The following is a 15,055-nucleotide window of genomic DNA, read 5'->3' as shown; positions in this document are numbered from 1 at the left end:
AGTGCTGGGATTAAAGGCGTGCACCACCACCACCCGGCTTCTTTTCATTTTTTTTAAACATAAAAAGTATCAGACAAATATCAAACCTGGGTTCTTATTAATACATAAATTCCTGTGTCCTGCTTCCACATACCTGGCTATAAATGCTCCAGGCGATGTAACTGTAGTGGTGTTTATGTTATGTGAGTATATGTGTGTATCTGCATGTGTTGTGTGTATGCACATGGCCTTATCAGTGTTAATATGATTACTCTTTCACCTTTTTCCTCTTAGTAGTGTATCAGAGACACTGCTCCTTTCCCTTAATATTTAAATTTTTCCTTACCCGTTTCCCACCTTCTATACAGCTGGCTAGCATTTCAGTAAATGTTTAAACTTCTACTCATCTGCCCTCCTATGACTAGCTTTTGGCTGTTTTGCACATTTGTTTGCTTTAATTAACTTTATTCATTTATTTATTATTTATGGGGTTGTCCATTCCACAGCTTACAACTTGCAGGAGTTGGTTTTCTTTTTCTACTATGTGGATCCTAGGGATCAAACTTGTTATCAGTCTTGGCAGCAAATGCCATCTTGATGGTCCTGTGTTTATTATAAGCAAGGCAGAGAAGTGTCCTTGTGTCGCTACACTTAACCCCGATATTTCTAAAAACTGGACTGTTGGTGCAAAGTTTGTTTGTTTTATTTTGTTTTAGATTTTTGAGACAGGGTTTCTCTGTGTAGCCCTGGCTGTTCTGGAACTTGCTCTGCAGACCAGGCTGACTTCCAACTCTCAGTTCCGCCTGCCTCTGTCTCCCAAGTGCTGGGATTAAAGGCATGTGCCACCACTGCTTAGCGCCTTTCAAATTCTTCACATCTATAATAGGACATGATAGCATTTGGTATTTTAACTTGCCATGACATCAGCAGTTAGCAGGCTTGGAGTGCCTCTGTCATGTCCAGACTGTTCTTTGGTGTGGCTAGTCCTAGTCCTGGCTTCTTAGCAGTGTTTCCTCCTGCTCTGACGTGGGTCTTCCCTATCCAGGTTGGCAGTGGAATCCCTCTGACCGGCCCTCCTTTGCTGAAATCCACCAAGCCTTTGAAACCATGTTCCAGGAGTCCAGTATTTCAGATGGTAATGTACCTCTTGGGGGCATGCAATGGGTTGAAAGGTTGAATTGGGGCTAGACGGGCCTTTAGTTCATTCCTTTAAAAGTACCCAGACCAAGTGAGAGACCAGAACTCTACACAGTGCTTCAGTGGTGGTTCTGTTTCATTTGCAATCACACAGGGTTCTAGAAAATGCTGTGCTGTTTCTTCAGCATCTGTGTCCCTTTTCTCTAATTGCATAGACCTTAAGAAAAAGAGAGACAGCTCAGTGACCACAGGACCTGGGCTCAGTTCCCAGCACCCAGATGGTGGTGGCTCACAACTCCAATCCCAGGGGATCCAATACCCTCATCTGGCCTCTGCACCTATATAGTGCACAGACATACATGCAGGCAAAACACCCAGACACATAAAAAATTAAAAAAACAAGAAGAGAGTTCCTTTCAAGGCATCACCTTTGCTGATGACTGCTGGATTGTGTGTGTGATCCTTAGAGGTGGAGAAGGAGCTGGGGAAGCGGGGCATGAGAGGAGCTGCTGGCAACATGCTGCAGGCGCCAGAGCTGCCCACCAAGACCAGGACGTGCAGGAGAGCTGCTGAGCAGAAAGATGCACCTGACACCCCTGAGCTTCTCCACATGAAGGGCCTGGGAGAAAGCGGTACGTCCATGCCTTTCTCACCCCTCAAGCCAGGGTAGGCGAACAGGAAGTTGTCAGTGGAGCTGGCAGAGAACACAGACCTTTGTCAGTGCTCCAGCCCTGGAGAGGAGGATCCAGCTCTTGCCCAGCACTGCCATTCTCCCTGGGGGGAGCCATTCAGCAGTTGCTTAGATAGGCAAGAAACTGGAGTGCCTGCCAAGAAGCACACCCACCTCTCCGTGTGTTCTTCGCAGTGCTGTGGGCATCTTTCAGGACATGCATGGCAGCAGATAACACTGAGCAAACAGGGAGTCACTCAGTGTGGAGCTCCCTGTAGTTTCCGGAGTGTCTTTCTACACTCTTCCTAGGTTCAGCTAGGGCAGTGGGGCTGGGTCAGAAGGTGCCTAGAGATGTGCAGGGATGATATTAGCAGTCGTGTCTGGAGCTTCCTGCATGCCAGTAGACCCACCAAAGTCAGCTTTGGGAGGATGGTACTCATAAAGACTCCTAGGGGCTCCCAGCATGGCCTGATGGGTCATGGGACTGGTTGCATGAGACCCTACAGCACCAAGTTTGGTTCTGATAGGGACTCATAAGGGGTATTTACTCAGAGGAATCCACAGTTGTGTTTTTTAAACTCATACTGATGAGAAGTTGAATGGTCAAACCCACACGACACATAAAGTACTTTAAAGATCGTCTTAGTCGGGGTTACTGTTTCTGCGATGAAACACCATGGCCAAAGAAACTTGGGAAAGAAAGGGTTTAACTTGGCTTATGCTTCTGCATCATCATGGAAGTCAGGTCAGGAGCTCAAACAGCAGGAGCCTGATGCAGGAGTGTTGTATGTTGTTTTCAGACTCTTTTGACTTTTGGGGGGTCTGCCACCCAGATCCCATCACATGGAAGCTTATTCTTAGTTATGAATGCCCGGCCTTAGTGTGGCTTGTTTCTTGCCAGCTTTTCTTAAATTATCCTGACTACCTTTTTGTCTCTAGGCTTTTATCTTTCTCCATTTCTGTACACTTTTCTTCCCTTCTTACTCTGTGACTGGGTGACTGCATGGCTGGCCCTCATATTCTCTTCTCTCTCTCCTCATTCTCGGTTCTCCCTGCCAGCCCCTCCTATCCCTGCTCCTGCCTCACAATTGGCCCTTCTATTAGACCATCAGGTGTTTTAGACAGGCACAGTAACCCAGCTTCACAGAGTTAAACAAATGCAGCATAAACAAAAGTAAGACACCTTAAAATAATATTCCCCAACACAGGAGCTGATGAGAGGCCATGGAGGGGTGCTGCTTACTGACTTGCTCAACCTGCTTTCTTATAGAACTCAGTAGCACCAGCCTTGGAATGGCTCCACCCAAAATGGGCTGGGCCCTCCCCCATCAATCGCTAATTGAGAAAATGACCTACAAAATTGTGCATAACCCAATCTTATGGAAGCATTTTCTTTCCTTTTTTTGAGGGGGGGAGGTTCGTTTTGTTTTTCTCTTGGGGTTTTTTTTTTTGTTTGTTTGTTTATTTGTTTTTTATGGCAGGGTTTCTCTGTGTGGCCCTGATTGTCCTGGAACTCACTCTGTAGACTAAGCTGGCCTCAAACTCACAAAGATCTACCTGCCTCTGTCTCCGGGGGCATTTTCTTAAATGAGGTTCCCTTCTCTCAGATGACTATAGCCTGTGTCAAGTTGACATAAAACTAACCAGCACAGGCACAGCACACACAAGTGCAAGGGTGTGTATTTGGAAGGTTTACATAGGACTGAGGATGTGGCTCAGTGGTTGAGCAGCTGTGAGGACCCGAGTTCCAGTCTGCACGTTCATGTACTAGCGCATATCTATAACACCAGCTCTCCTGCAGAAAGACCCTCAAAAATGTAAGGGCCAGCTAGCTTGGTGTACACAGCAAGGTTGGAAGATTACCCTCTGGCCTCTACATGGATGTTACGGCATGTCCATGCACATGTGTGTACATGGTTTAAAAAAAAAAACAGTCCAAATTGTCGAAGTCCTGCATCGTCTTCCTCACTCTTTTGGCTGTGGCACCCCAGGCAGCGCCTTCATCCCCTTGACTGTCGTGCTGTCAAGTCGCTGACAGTGGGACCCACAGGCTACCATGGGAGATCTGCTTAGAAAAGCAGGTATAAGCAGGATTGTGTGTTTTGCTAGGTCATCTCCTGGTAAGCCAGAAGTGTCCCTAACATCTGTGTTCTTATATGGCTCTGTGACCCAGTAGGATCTCTCCCCTTTCTTCAGCTGGACTAAAGTTTAGGGTGGTCCTCTGCAGTCTTGGGACAGGTGCACCCTCCGTCTCTGTCCAGAAGGCTGAGGGAAGCCTCCTACAGTGGCCTGACAACACAAGGGCATCTGTGAACCGTCACTCATATTTTAAAATACCTGCTTGAAGTTTTGTAAAGCTTCTCTTCCCATCCGTCCCAGCAGCTGATTGTCAGGCCCCATGGGAAGGCTGTCTGACCTCTTCTTCAGGTTACACCTCAGGAGCCTCAGCCAGTCTGACCCTTGGCATCGTTGTTTCTGCTGACCAGAGGGTGATGTTTGAGGGCTTCCATGTCATTAACTGGTTTCAGGATAAGGAAGGCAGGCTCATTCAGCCCTTGTCCCTCTGTGTTTGGGGAGCAAGACCTGTGCTTCTGCCTACAGTGACTATGTTCACGGCATAAGCTGCTGATACAGCCGAGCTCTGGTGAATGTGGAAGCTGGGGTGCAGAAGCTCTGCGAGGACCCCCTACACCGTGGGTCGGCCCTCCTTGAGCACAGAACTTCCAGGGAGTTCTTGCTCATGCTTCCTCTCTTTCAGATGTGCTGGACAGTGAGCCTGCCGTGTCACCGCTGCTTCCTCGGAAAGAGCGTGGGCCCCCAGATGGCACTCTAAATGAAGATGAGCGCCTTCTTCCCAAGGACAAAAAGACCAACTTGTTCAGTGCCTTGATTAAGAAGAAGAAGAAAATGGCACCAACACCCCCTAAGCGCAGCAGCTCCTTCCGGGAGATGGATGGCCAGCCAGAACGCAGAGGGGCCAGTGAGGATGATGGCCGGGAAACCAGCAATGGGCCACCAGCTCTCACCCCCTCAGATGCAGCAGAGCCTACCAGGTCCCCAAAGGCCAGCAATGGGGCTGGTGTCCCCAATGGAGCTTTCCGGGAGCCAGGCAGCTCGGGCTTTCGTTCTCCCAACCTGTGGAAAAAGTCCAGCACGCTGACCAGCAGCCGTCTGGCTGCCAGTGAAGAGGAGAGTGGCATCAGCTCCAGCAAGCGATTCCTGCGCTCTTGCTCAGCCTCCTGCATGCCCCATGGGGCCAGGGACACAGAGTGGCGGTCAGTCACCCTGCCTCGGGACCTGCCATCTGCCGGCAAACAGTTCGATTCATCCACCTTTGGGGGGCACAAAAGCGAAAAGCCAGCTCTGCCTCGGAAACGAGCCAGTGAGACCAGGTCTGAGCAGGTGGCCAGAGGCACGGTGACACCCCCTCCTCGGCTGGTGAAGAAGAGCGAGGAGGCTGCTGATGAAGTCTTCAAGGACATGGAATCCAGCCCAGGCTCCAGCCCTCCCAGCTTGACTCCCAAACTCCTCCGTCGGCAGGTCACTGCCTCTCCTTCCTCTGGCCTCTCTCACAAGGAAGAGGCCACCAAGGGCAGTGCCTCGGGGACTCCTGCCACTGCTGAGCCGACACCCCCCAGCAGCAGAGTGGGTCTAAGTAAGGCCTCCTCTGAGGAGACCCGAGTAAGGAGGAACAAGCACAGCTCAGAGTCCCCAGGGAGAGACAAGGGGCGGCTGTCGAAGCTCAAGCCTGCTCCACCACCTCCACCTGCCTCCTCAGGGAGAACCGGAAAGCCTGCCCAGAGCCCCAGCCAAGAAGTGCCTGGGGAGGGAGGTGGGGCTGCGAAGACGAAATGCTCAAGTCCGGCTGTGGATGCTATAAACAGTGACCCCACCAAGTCTGGCCAGCCTGGAGAAGGACTAAGAAAGCCTGTTCCCCCATCCGTGCCAAAGCCCCAGTCAGCTAGTAAGCCTCCAGGGACCCCCACCAGCCCGGTCCCCACACCCGCCACAGCATCAGCGCCTTCATCCGTGCCCGGGGACCAGCCATCTTCTGCGGCCTTCATCCCACTCATATCAACCCGCGTGTCTCTGCGAAAGACCCGCCAGCCGCCGGAGCGCATCGCCAGCGGCACCATCACCAAGGGTGTGGTTCTGGACAGCACTGAGGCCCTGTGCCTTGCCATCTCCCGGAACTCAGAGCAGATGGCCAGCCACAGTGCTGTGCTGGAGGCTGGCAAGAACCTGTACACATTCTGTGTAAGCTACGTGGACTCCATCCAACAGATGAGGAACAAGTTTGCCTTCCGTGAGGCCATCAACAAGCTGGAGAACAACCTCCGAGAGCTGCAGATCTGCCCTGCGACAGCCTCCAGTGGCCCAGCTGCCACACAGGACTTCAGCAAGCTGCTTAGCTCTGTGAAGGAGATCAGCGACATCGTACGGAGGTAGCAGCAGCCAGTGCATGCCAGCCAGAGATGCCGCAATCCATGGGGCTTTTGTGCCTGCAAGGATGGGGGACAGAGGACTGGGGAGCTGGCATCTTGGCCCAGGAGCTTTACAGTGCATCAGGCAGAGCCAGGGCCTGATGTGATCGGCCCTTCTACTTGTGTTGTGCACCAGCTGTTCTTTCCTCCCAGCCCAGGTACCGTAAGCCACTTTTTTTCATTGCCTATGTGTGGGCCTCCTGCTCTGAAGACTGCAGCTGGCCTGCCAGACCACCAGGCTCCGAGTCAACTGGGAGTGCTCACAAGGGCTGTCCTTTCCATGTCCTCGCAGAACATCCTCCTCTGACGCACCTGGTCACCGAGAGCCTGTGCTCATTGTTTTCTCATGTGAAGGAAGCTGTTGATTTGAGGGTCATGAGGTGCTAAAGCCAAGGACTCAGGTGGGTGGGTACTGGAGCTAGAGCTGCGGCAGTGTGGTCTGTCATCTGTTCTTTATCTCCTCAGAGTGCGCCCTGCAGATCATGGGTAGCAAGGTTGAGTTTCTTTCATGGGTGGCAGTTGCTCATTGGCCAAGCCAAGATTAGGGTTCCAGGGGGCCCCAAAGATGGGAATTTGTGAGCATTTGTCTTCTTCTCCCCTGCTCCTGAGGTCAGGCCCATCCTCTCTGGTCCTTGCCTTGATGACGAGGGTCTGGTTTTCTGGTGGTTTTGAGCATTTCAAAGCTCTGCACAGAAAGGAGCAGCCACTTGGCACAGATAGGAAGGAATGACTGCAGGCCCAGGCTCTCCTGAGCCCTGACTGCTCCTCAGAACTGCTGGTTAACTACCGAGAACAGGGCTTAGCCTAGTGTCCTGGGAGGCCCTGCAGCACGGGCTGGGGTGGATAGACTTTACAGGCTTAGCCGGTGCACGTCTTCCTTCCCCAGCAGCCAGGCCAGAGGTGAGCACACAGACAGGTTGTGTCCCCTTGACTGTGATTCAGAGCAGCCAGCTGAAGAGCAGGGTTCCCTCCTTGGCTTGGACCGGGCCAGGCCCAGCCACCTCCACACTCCCTGCTCCTGCTCTCCGCTGCGCTGCTCTGTGCTGGCCCCAGTCCCACACCAGTCACCTAGACTCGGGTTGTATTTTCTGGTAGAGATGACTTCCTCTAGATGGTTCTTCCATGGTCCTCAGCACATCACCTCCTTGCCTCCAACAGCTGTTCTGCAGCCCAGGGGAGGCAGTACCACACTGCCAGAAGCCTTGAAAACCCAGACACCCCCATGCCCTGACACCATGTTCACAAGGTACCGGTCTGTCGTTGCTGACATGATGTGCCACTATTTTTTGCATTATACTTTGGTATTACACTTTTTTAATAGACATGCTCTCTTACAAATGACATGTAAATAGTTCGCCACTGTGCCCCTCTGGCACACCAATGGCATTCCTTTTTTCTCAGTCCAGTACATTTTGTTTCTGTATATGACTCTGTTTTTTGAATCCAAATCTCTCTGTAGTATTTTTTAAATAAATAAGTGTTTACAGAACTCTTGACAGATTGCTTGGTCTGTGATTCATCCCTGCCTCCCCTCATGTCCCAAAGGGTCACAACACAGTTGGCTGTCATAAAACGGAATACTGGCTGCCATCCACCAACAGGATGTCTCGGCCACCCTGTGTCCTCGGCCCAGTTACCAGCTGCCCAGCTCTGGTCAGCCTCACAGAAGGTGGCAGCATCCTTTGCCAGGCCTGGAGCAGGAGAGACGTAAGCTCTGAGGTTCTTGCTGGCGGGGTGAATCCTCCCTGGCATGTCTCCGTATCTGAGCCTACTTCTGCCCTGCCTTTAGCTACCCAGGTGTGTGGCTTCAAGGTGCCAGCTATCACATTTGAGAGGAAGTGGATGACTGGAAGCTGAGGGAAGCAGAGCCTCCGGCAGGCTCTGGGGAGTCGTGTTTTAGTACAGCCTCTGCTGGGGACCGTGGATGTGGTGCCCTGCCACCCCAGCAACCCTCCACATGGCCAGCTCTCCTCTGTCACCGCGTTACAAATGAGGGAAGGGGCTCCGAGTTGGCCAGCGGCCTTCTAGACACTGACCCTCTGCTGGTTTTCTATAGCCAGCCAAACCTTCCTGGACAGTGGAAGGTTCCAGGGACAGTCACCATTACTAGCACTTGCTCCTTTGTGCATGAAATGGGACGGCTCATGGTCCTCCCATGGCCTCAGGCAAGTACTTGCCCGCTTCACGTGAGGCCACCGGAGGTGAGACGTGTCACCTCCGCCTGGGGCATAAAACACTTCCTATCTCTCAAGGTCCTAACGTGTCCTCTGAAACTAAGACTGGCTTTCTTGACCTCCTTAGGTCACAGATGCTCTCTGGAATCTAATAGCTGTGGGTTGCCCAGAAAAACGCTCCCCTGCACATGCCCATTCTGGGGGCCCAGCAAGATGGCACCCCGGGCAAAACACCTATTAAGCCTGACCTCTGAGTTTAATCCCTGGGACCCACATTGTGGGCGGAGCAAACTGACTGCTGCAAGTTGTCCTCTGACCTCCACTTGTGCACCATGGTGCCTGTGCGTGCATTCATGAGTATGTACACAAAAGGCAAGCAGAAGTGATAGACTTCTGCCCACACATGTGAAGTTAGGAAGTCGTGCTTTTTGCATTGGGATTCTGGGATACAGAAAGACCTACTGCACATGTCAGGCTCAGGAGAGGAGGCTAGGTGGTGCTGGCTACTGGGTGTCCCTACTCTTGTAACAGGCACATATTCTAGAAGCAGCATCTGTGCTGTAGAGACAGGTCTCCACCTGAGCTCTTGTTGCAGATGCCAAGTCACCTTATGGAATGCCTGTGCTGTCCTCTGAGGTGCAGAGTCGCTGAGGCTCAGAGAGGTGAAGCAGCTTAGCCAAGGCCACACAGCTTGTATCTACCAGATCAGGTAGTTGGTAGACAAGTACGGATGGCTACATCCTGCCCTTCGAAAACACCCTGCCGGCTGGGATCTATAACAGGAAACTGGTTGACCTAGCCTCACAGACCCAGATTTAACTCAATGCCATCCCACTCCAGTGTTCTAAGGAAGCCCCCCACCCCGTGTGTGTGTGTGTGTGTGTGTGTGTGTGTGTGTGTAGGACGGATGTCAATGTTAAGTTGACATCCTTTGTTGTCAGTGTATTTTTCAAGGCATCCTCATTGAACCTGAAGCTCAACACTCACCAGTTAGCTAGGCTAGCTGGCCAATGAGCTCAAGGGATCTACTTCAATTACTACCACCCACTCCGCACACCTCCAAGCAGAACTGGGATTAGAGACATGCACCCAGGTCTTATATGGGTGCTGCGGATTTGAACTCAGGGCCTCATGCTTACATGGCAGGCACTGTACTTACTGTACTATCAGCCCCCTGGGAAGTCGTTTCTAAGTCTGGTTTTACACAGATGACATCCCCATCATTGGTACTGCCTTCATCCCTGCTAGTCACTTCGTCTCTTGACCCAGCCCCTGGTCCAGTTAATTCTGCAATCAGACACCTCTGGGATTCTGTCCCCAGCCCCAGGGTCTTTGGGACTTGGGCCTACAGACCATGAGCGTGGTGTGACCAGAAACTCAAGGTTGGAGTCTGTGGGTCTCCTGTGGTTTCTTTGGACTGGAGCAGGTGAGGATGGGCATCTAGCTGTCCTGGGCCTTTCTTTTTTTCTTCCTTAAGCATTTAATTAGTATTTCAAACAAGGAAAATATGGATGGACGTTTTCTACCCATCTTAGCAGCTAATAATGTGTGGATGTGCACACCACGGGGAAGATTTGCCTTTTTCTTTCATTTTTTTGTTCTCTGAGACCAGGCCTCATTAGTCCAGGGTTACCTCCACCTCACTCTGAAACCAAAGCTGGCCTTGAACTTCTGATCCTCCAGCGTTAGCCTCCGGAGGATGGGGATTACAAGCCTGTCTCTTGCTTGTGTCTTGAATAAATACAGTGAGCAGCTACAGACAGAGAGGTTGAGAGCTGGAGATGCCAGGCCAGCGGGTGAGCAGCCTGGGGCTGAGTCTGCCTTAGGGTGGTGTTTCCCAGAGCCTCCCCTTCCCCAGTCTGTAGAAGAGTGATTTCCTCATTCCCAGGAGGACAGAAGAGGGTCTAGACCTTGCCAGAGCGTGAGAAACTTGGGGGCAGGGGGTTAAAGAGGGAGTTTAGCACCACATAGGCGAGTTGGTTTAGCAGATCAATGCTTCAGCAGGCTGAGAGTTCTGATTTTCAGGGCTATTGAGCTCCAATGTACAAGCAAGCTGGGGAAAAAAAATAGCTGTGTTGGTTCTTTTAATGATTAAAGGTAATGACAGCAGCTTCGTTCCTTTGAAGGCCTCCCCCTTCATCTCAGTCTTCTCCATCTTGGTTAATCTAATCCTGCTAAATTAAGAGCCTGCCAGGCTTGGGATACAGCTCAGTGGTAGAGAGCTTACCTACCATGCATGGGGGCCTGCTAGAGCCAGCACCTACCCGCAGAGTGAGCGTGCAGGTCACTGGGTCTTGTGGGCAGTATACAACCTGGTGAGTGAAGAGAAGGGCCAGGGTCCTGGCTCCAGGGTGCCTGCCCTTCTGCCCCGGCTGGTGATCTGTCTGTCTGTCTGTCTGTCTGTCTGTCTGTCTGTCTGTCTGTCTGTCTGTCTCTGTCTCTGTCTCTGTCTCTGTCTCGTATGTGTATGAATGAGCCATGGGAGGGGTTGAGGCAGGCTAAAGCAGGGCGGGCATCCCTGGCAGGTGAGAGAGCTGGGTGGAACCCCAATGGCCTGTGTCTCGGGGCTGCCTTCACAGACACTGACCCAGGGAGCCTGTCAGTGTCCATCATGTCTCAGCAGGGAGCAGCAGCGTCCCTCTGCTGGGCACGCCCTCAGTTATGTCTTCCTGAGATGGTGGGGAAGGCAGAGCCATGTGCCCCACAGATTCTAGGGCCTTTGCCTTGTCCCTGTGACTGCAGCCTAGGATGCGCAAGGCCCACGGGAGCCTAACGTGAGCTCTGGGGAAGGCTGTGTACCATAGCGTCAGGTGTTTGGTTCCGGCCTCCCTCCTCACCTCACATCCCAGCCATGCTCCCCAGTCAACACGGTTCTTTTGTGACTCCGATCTGTCAGCCTTAATGAAGTGGCTTCCTGGCTGCTGAGGACTGAGAGCTGCTACTGGGGACGTAAGTCACCAATAGAACGGAAAACACCGGAATACTGTGAGGTGCCAAGCTGGGCCTGGCCCAGTGTGGTTCTAAAAGGCTAATAAAAATCTACCAATTAATTGTGACAGCTCAATGGAAAATTATTCAATTGTGAACAGGGGCAAGCCGCCACTCGCAAGGAGGAGGGGAGATGTTGCCATGGAAACATCAATATAAGTCCTCATCTCAGCAGTCACAGCCAGCCCTGGAGTGAGCTGCTTCTGACGGGTGTGTCTGACCTGGGATGGGATGTAGGAGACTCAGCAGCCTTTGAAAGGGATGCTCTGCCTGGCCCCAGGCTGCACACAGCCCAGATTGAGCCCCTGCCAGGTAGAGATGTCAGCCCTCCCCCCCACCCCCCCACACTCCTAATTCTAAGAAACATAGGTAAGGAGCAGGGAAGTGAACAGGGAAACAGCCTGTGCCGTCTCTCCCTGTACCTTCGCCCAGCTGCCAATTAAGGGGCTGGTTGGAGAGGCATGCGGGGTACAGACAGCCTGATTTCCATCTCCCCAAAGTGAAGGCTCCAGGAGCTCAAGAAAAGAAGTTTCTGGGGCCCAGAGGACCCGGAAGGAGGAGGCCGGCATTCCATTATGGTGCTGTAGTTGTTACGACTTTTATTTCAGAAGATACACACAGCACATTCCTAGTTTGGGTATCTGAAATTCAGCCTTGCTTGGCAGAAAACCATCCCTTCCAAGTTCAGGTCCCACGAGGCCCCTGACTTGGCAAACACTGTCCTGGACAAGGCCAGCTGCCGGAGGGGATGGGCCGCCGGAGGGGTTGGGCGGGCCATCGGAAGGGCAGCTTGGTGCCGCCGCTGCCCACTGTGGGGCTTTTTTGCCAGAGGCATCTTGTGCTAATGGGGTGGAGAGCACACTTGCTGTCTTGGGTTTGTGTTTGGGTGGGTTCTCTTCTCCCCATCATTTGTAACTCTCAGAGCCACATTCTAACACAGCGGAGTGTGCTCTCTCATGGTGCTTCAGATGTCAACTACCAGCGTCCCTATGGGGGCCGTCGGGACTTTGACTTCCCGCGGTAATCCCGCAGCCCACCTACCATCAAATGGCAACAGAGCCAGAGGCCAGTCATTTTCACAGCCCCAGTGCCCTGCCCCTGGGGGCTGGGGCTGCTCCGCTGTCAGACCACTGGAGAAAGAGAGTGGCCGACCCAGGCAGCAGCCTGAGCCGTGGGTTGGGACAAGGGCCTTCTGCTTAATAACCAAGACACATTTGCTCTCCTTGTGTGGGTTGTTTGTTTGTTTTTTTTTTCCAGGAGCGGATGATTGTTCTTTGTTTTTGGTTTTATTTTTTTAAACACCATCCAAGTTTTTCACTTGAGCAAAGTTGGAAATAGAAAGTTGCGCACACATTTATCTACCACTAATTCAATATGATAGGCCTTTGCTGTCTCTGAGACTGGGTCCTGGGGGGGGGGGGGCGGGCGGGCAGGGACAACAGTGGACAGACAAGGCAGAGTACACAAAGGCCCTCACCGGCCAAAGCGAAAGCTGAAGCCTCCCTTCCTCCTGCTATAGCTGCTGAGCTCCTCCGCCAAGGTGCCTAGGGGGCCGCTGGCCTTCTCTGAGTCAGTGGGCAGGAACCCTGCGGCCTGGCTATCGCCATCCTGCCTCCCTAGGCGGAAGCCGGTGTGTGCCCTGCGCGAGGCCTGCAGTTCCTTGGCCACCACAAGCAAGGCCTGTGGCTGTGGTACTCTCAGCCATGGAGAAGGACCTCGCACTGAGTGGGCTCTGCGTCCCTCAGCCAGGTGGACCCTGCTCATCTTGGCTCCGACGTCACCGAAGTCTGTGGGTCCCATTCTGTCCAGCAGGGGAAAGCAGGCACTCAGTGGCAGCAAGAGGAGGTAAGGCAAAGAGCAGAGGCTCCTCATCTGAGCGGAGGAAGGAGAGGAGGGGGTTAGTGGCCAGCATTTGGTCTCATGCACTCCCTGGCTCCAGGTTTCCCGTGACAGCCTTTGGAGGGACAGCTGCCGGCTCAGCTTAGCCTCGGAGACTGGCCTTTCTTCGCCACCACAGGAGCTGGCTGTCCCAAGTAGGGTTTTTCTCACTCACCTGCCGCCAAGGAGCTGCCTGCCTTGGTGGCGCAGTACTGGCGTGCCACTGCTGCCAGCTGGCTTGCAGAGGTACCCGGGTGGCCCTCAGGGCTGTGTGCATTTGGGTTCAATTTTCTATTATAATTATTGACTCCTGGGCCATGGGCAGAGTGAGAAGCAGTCATGTTTCAACTTGATAATGAACAGGTCTAGTTGGTCTGCTGGGAGAGCCCACTGTCTCCCTAACTCAGGACAGGGAAATGGGTCTGGTGGTCCTTGTGTAACTGGGGAGGAGCCAGTGACAGGGATGGGGACAGCCAGCACCTACTGAGCTGGCTTAGGTCTAAGGATTACCCACATGAATGGGCTTATCTTCAAGATAAGTTTGCTTGTCTGTCTAGCAAACTGCACCCCACCACACAGCTGGAGTGGGGGCTCGGGACTCAATTGGCCTCAGGGAAATGATTGCTTCCTGCACACAGCCATCCACCCCACCACCCAGAATGCCACCCCCAATTCCTCGGACTCAGAGGCACAGGGTTTGCCAGATCCTACAGCCTTCTAAGGGAGGGAGCTGAGTTGAAGGATCCTCATCACTCTGTATCCCCACAACTGTCCCACTGTCACTGGGTGCCCCCACACCTCTGCCTTGCTGGGAACTCCCTCATAGAGGAAGTCTGTCTTGCAGTGACCGTGGGTGAGCCAGACTAGGCTGGCTCATCCTCTGAGGAGCCCCCTGAAGCTGGAATAGAAGGGGGGGGAGCGTTCTTTCTAGAAACAGCTACCTTGAAAACATTTCAAAGATGTGAGCTCAGTCAGAAAGCTTCAAAAACAACAACAAAAAGCAGCCTGGCTTCCTACCCAAATCTGGCTTGCTAAGCCCCCTGGTCCCCAGGGGCTGGAGTAGCCTCCAGCCTGCTGCTGCTAAGGGGGCTTCCTCAGGCCCCAGTGGACAGCGTCCCCCACAGGGGACAGGCATGTCTCATTCCCTTTTTCCTATAGCATGCGTGAGGACCAAGGAATTGTCTTTGTCCTCAGAGACAAACGCTTCCTTGCTGGTAGCTAGCGCTGACCTGTACTGGTGGCACTTGCGCACAGGATGAAGCTATGGGGAAGCTGTGGGTCTCCCATGATCCGCCCTCCCCCCAGTGTGGCTCCAGGTGTCATGCCTGCCTGCACCCAGGTCACCTGGAGCGCCCACCCTCGGGTCCCCTGCTGTACTCACTGTGCTGCGGGCTGCTCTCAGGAGAACAGTGCCAGGCAGAGCTGCTTGGGTCCTGGTCCAGTAGGCATGGCCCTGGGGTTTCCCCGCTTTATGCAGATCCCTGGTGTCATGGGCCCCAGCCCGCCTGATTGCTGTGCGTTCCTGGCCCTAGGATTCCTTTGGGGTTGCTGGTGGTGAAGGCGGGGGCAGTGTGGGCCACAGGACAAAGACACAATGCAGACAGGATGTGGTCCGACGAAAGTGGCAGGCACTGCCCTTTGGCGAGGGCATTATCGCCCGTGAGCTCTGAGCACAGACCCTGCAGACCTGGGTGGAGACATCAGTGCCCACCCTTGAGAATCCTGTGGTGCTGACCTTGTGGTCT

At 53.2% G+C, this 15,055-nt stretch overlaps 2 protein-coding genes across 3 annotated transcripts in view; one reads left to right on the top strand and one right to left on the bottom strand.

The window, feature by feature from the left end:
• The window catches only part of Abl1 (ABL proto-oncogene 1, non-receptor tyrosine kinase), a 129,550-nt gene extending 121,784 nt beyond the window's left edge, over positions 1-7,766 (top strand). For both annotated transcript variants that reach the window (XM_005346096.2, XM_005346097.2), the window contains exons 9-11: positions 1,025-1,114; positions 1,584-1,748; positions 4,545-7,766. In XM_005346096.2, the coding sequence (XP_005346153.1) occupies positions 1,025-1,114; positions 1,584-1,748; positions 4,545-6,235 (1,946 nt within the window). In that variant the 3' untranslated portion in view covers positions 6,236-7,766. The remainder of the gene's footprint in view (positions 1-1,024; positions 1,115-1,583; positions 1,749-4,544) is intronic.
• Positions 7,767-12,905: 5,139 nt separating this feature from the next.
• On the bottom strand, positions 12,906-13,304 carry Qrfp (pyroglutamylated RFamide peptide). The gene has a single exon (XM_005346095.1). It carries the CDS (start codon positions 13,302-13,304, stop codon positions 12,906-12,908), a length of 399 nt encoding a protein of 132 aa, XP_005346152.1.
• Between the last annotated feature and the right edge of the window lie 1,751 nt (positions 13,305-15,055).

Source organism: Microtus ochrogaster, chromosome 4, assembly GCF_000317375.1.
Source record: "Microtus ochrogaster isolate Prairie Vole_2 chromosome 4, MicOch1.0, whole genome shotgun sequence".
NCBI lineage: Eukaryota > Metazoa > Chordata > Mammalia > Rodentia > Cricetidae > Microtus > Microtus ochrogaster.
The sequence above is the reverse complement of the archived record's forward strand: the minus strand, read 5'-3'. Positions and strand labels throughout refer to the sequence as shown.